This window comes from Eimeria necatrix, genomic scaffold (genome assembly GCF_000499385.1).
Source record: "Eimeria necatrix Houghton genomic scaffold, Enh_scaff390, whole genome shotgun sequence".
NCBI classification, from domain to species: Eukaryota; Apicomplexa; class Conoidasida; order Eucoccidiorida; family Eimeriidae; genus Eimeria; species Eimeria necatrix.
In genome coordinates, this window is record NW_013654293.1 from 1 (window position 1) to 2,500 (window position 2,500).

The 2,500-nt window shown below is 55.3% G+C and overlaps 1 protein-coding gene across 1 annotated transcript in view; it reads left to right on the plus strand.

Moving 5' to 3' along the window:
* Window positions 1-2,500, plus strand: part of ENH_00049870 (peptidase M16 domain containing protein, putative) — a gene marked incomplete at both ends in the record, with an annotated part of 17,833 nt that continues 15,333 nt past the window's right edge. The window contains 2 exons of the mRNA XM_013581283.1: window positions 1-125; window positions 1,145-2,500. The exon at window positions 1,145-2,500 is cut by the window's right edge and continues 919 nt beyond it. Of these exons, the coding sequence (XP_013436737.1) occupies window positions 1-125; window positions 1,145-2,500 (1,481 nt within the window). The remainder of the gene's footprint in view (window positions 126-1,144) is intronic.

A 2,500-nucleotide genomic window follows, 5' to 3' on the forward strand; every position in this document is an offset into this window, starting at 1 on the left:
CTGCAGCAGCAGCTGCAGCAGCAGCAGCAGCAGCAGCTGCAGCAGCAGCTGCAGCAGCAGCTGCAGCAGCAGCAGCAGCAGCAGCTGCAGCAGCAGCCTGGACCTTGGCTCAGGCCTATTTGTTTGTGGGCTTTTCTCACTATTAACAATTTAAATAAAAGCAATTTAAATGCATTTGCTGCTAAAGATTTATTTGCTGCTGAAGATTTATTTGCTGCTGAAGATTTATTTGCTGCTGAAGATTTATTTGCTGCTGAAGATTACAGGGGAGACACAGGAAGCAAACGAAGTGACACAGGAGACACAAAGCCTGAAGCAGCAGCAGCAGCAGCTGCTGCTGCTGCTGTTGCTGCTGCTGTTGCTGCTGCTGGTGCTACAGCTTTCGTGCTGCTGTTGCTGCTGCTGTTGCTGCTGCTGTCGCTGCTACTCAGCCGGTTGCTGCTGCTGGTGCTGCGGCTGGCGATGGAGCTACTGCTACAGTTGCTGCAGCTGTTGCTGCAGCTGCTGCTGCAGCTGCTGCTACAGCTGTTGCTGCAGCTGTTGCTGCAGCTGTTGCTGCAGCTGCTGCTGCTCTGTCTCCCTCATGCTGCTCTCTCTCCACAAAGGAAATATTTATTCCTTCAAATGATTGACAAATATTATTTATTATTTATTATTATTTATTTATTTTTATTTAATTATTTATTTATTTATTTATTTATTTATTTATTTATTTTATTTATTTTTTATTTGGCATTTATTCTATTGGCTCATCTGTTGCCTTCAGCAGCTTCGGGTGTACGGACACCGCCGCTCCTGCTGCTGCTGCAGCTGCTGCAGCAGCAGCAGCAGCAGCTGCTGCTGCTGCTGCTGTTATTTGCAAATAAATAATAAATATAAATTAAAAGTAATAAATAAATAAATAAATAAATAAATAAATAAATAAATTATATTTGAAATTAAGTTGGGGCTGCTGCACTCGGGCCCCGGGGGCCCCCGGAGGCGGGGGCCCCCTAAAAGGGTTTGAAGTAATCTTTCTTTTTGCTGTTGCTCTTTTCTTTTTAAATACTTCAATTCTATTTCAATTAAGTCCCAAATGCGGGACAAAAACCTTAGGGTTTAGGGTTTAGGGTTTAGGGTTTAGGGTTTAGGGTTTAGGGTTTAGGGTTTAGAATGGCCAGCCTCGGCTGGGGGGCCCCACGACGCGTTGCTGCCTGGGGCTCCCGGGGGCCCCCTGGGTGCTGCCTGCGGGCCCCCAGACCCAGCAGCAGCAGCAGCAGCAGGAACACCAGCAGCAGCAGCAGGAACAGCAGCAGCAGCAGCAGCAGAAGAAGAAGAAGCAGCAGCAGCAGCAGTTTCTCCATACTTAAGCGCGTTGTGGGGTTTGCCGCCCAAACCACCCCACATCCCCTCAAGTGTATGGACAGGGCTGCTGCGGGGACTCCACTTAACCCCCACGAATCCTGTGGGGATTGTTGCGCTGCTGCTGCGCTGCTTCTTCCAGCAGCAGCAGCAGCAGCAGCAGCAGCAGCAGCAGTCCTTGTTTTCGCCGGAAGTGCCCAGAGTGGACCCGCTGCTGCGGCGGAAGGTGCAGCAGCAGCAGGAGCAGCAGCAGCAGCAAGCGTTGCTCTTGCTGCAGCGGCTGCAGCAGGAGCAGCGGGAGCAGCAGGGGGAGCCGCCGCCGCAGCAAACGCAGCAGCAACAGCAGCAGCAGCAGCGGCAGCTGCAGCACCGGGTGCTGCTGCACCAGCTGCAGCTGCAGCAGCAGCAGCAGCAGCAGCAGCAGCAAGACGCCTTCTTCTACGTAGACAACTTGTCTCCTGTAGTCTCCAGCAGCAGCAACTTCGACTCTCTCTTAATTGCTGCTGACCACAGCAGCCGCAGCACAGCAGACACTTTTTATTTGGACCCTTCATTTCGCCTGACGCACCAGCAGCTAGCTGCCCTTGGCAGCAGCAGCAGCAGCAGCAGCAGCAGCAGCAGCAGCAGCAGCGGCAGCAGCAGCAGCAGCGGAGACACGGCGACGTGCGGCAGCAGCCCCGCCGCGGCGCGCAGCAGCAGTCCCGCGGACAGCGTCAGCAGCAGCGGCAGCCGCAGCAGCAGCGCGCCCAGCAGCAGCAGCAGCAGCAGCAGCAGCAGCAGCAGCAGCAGCAGCAGCAGCGGGGACCTGCTGCTGCTGCGGACGCACGGGACGGCCCACCAGCTGCAGCTGCTGGCTTTGGGCCTCCGCCGGGCCATTTGGTGCTGCGCTGTTTGCAGAAGAGACAAAACTGACAAAACTCACTTTCCAGTTTTCCACCAAGCTGATGCTGTTTGCGTCTTCGACTGCAGCAGCAGCAGCAGCAGCAGCAGCAGCAGCAGCAGCAGCAGCAGCAGCAGCGGCGGCGGCGGCGGCGGCGGCGGCGGCGGCGCGAAGAAATATGACCTGCAGACACTGCAGCAGCAGCACAAGGCGCTGCTGGAAGCAGTTGCTGTGGCCAAGCAGCTGCAGCAGCTGCAGCAGCAGCAGCAGCAGCAGCAG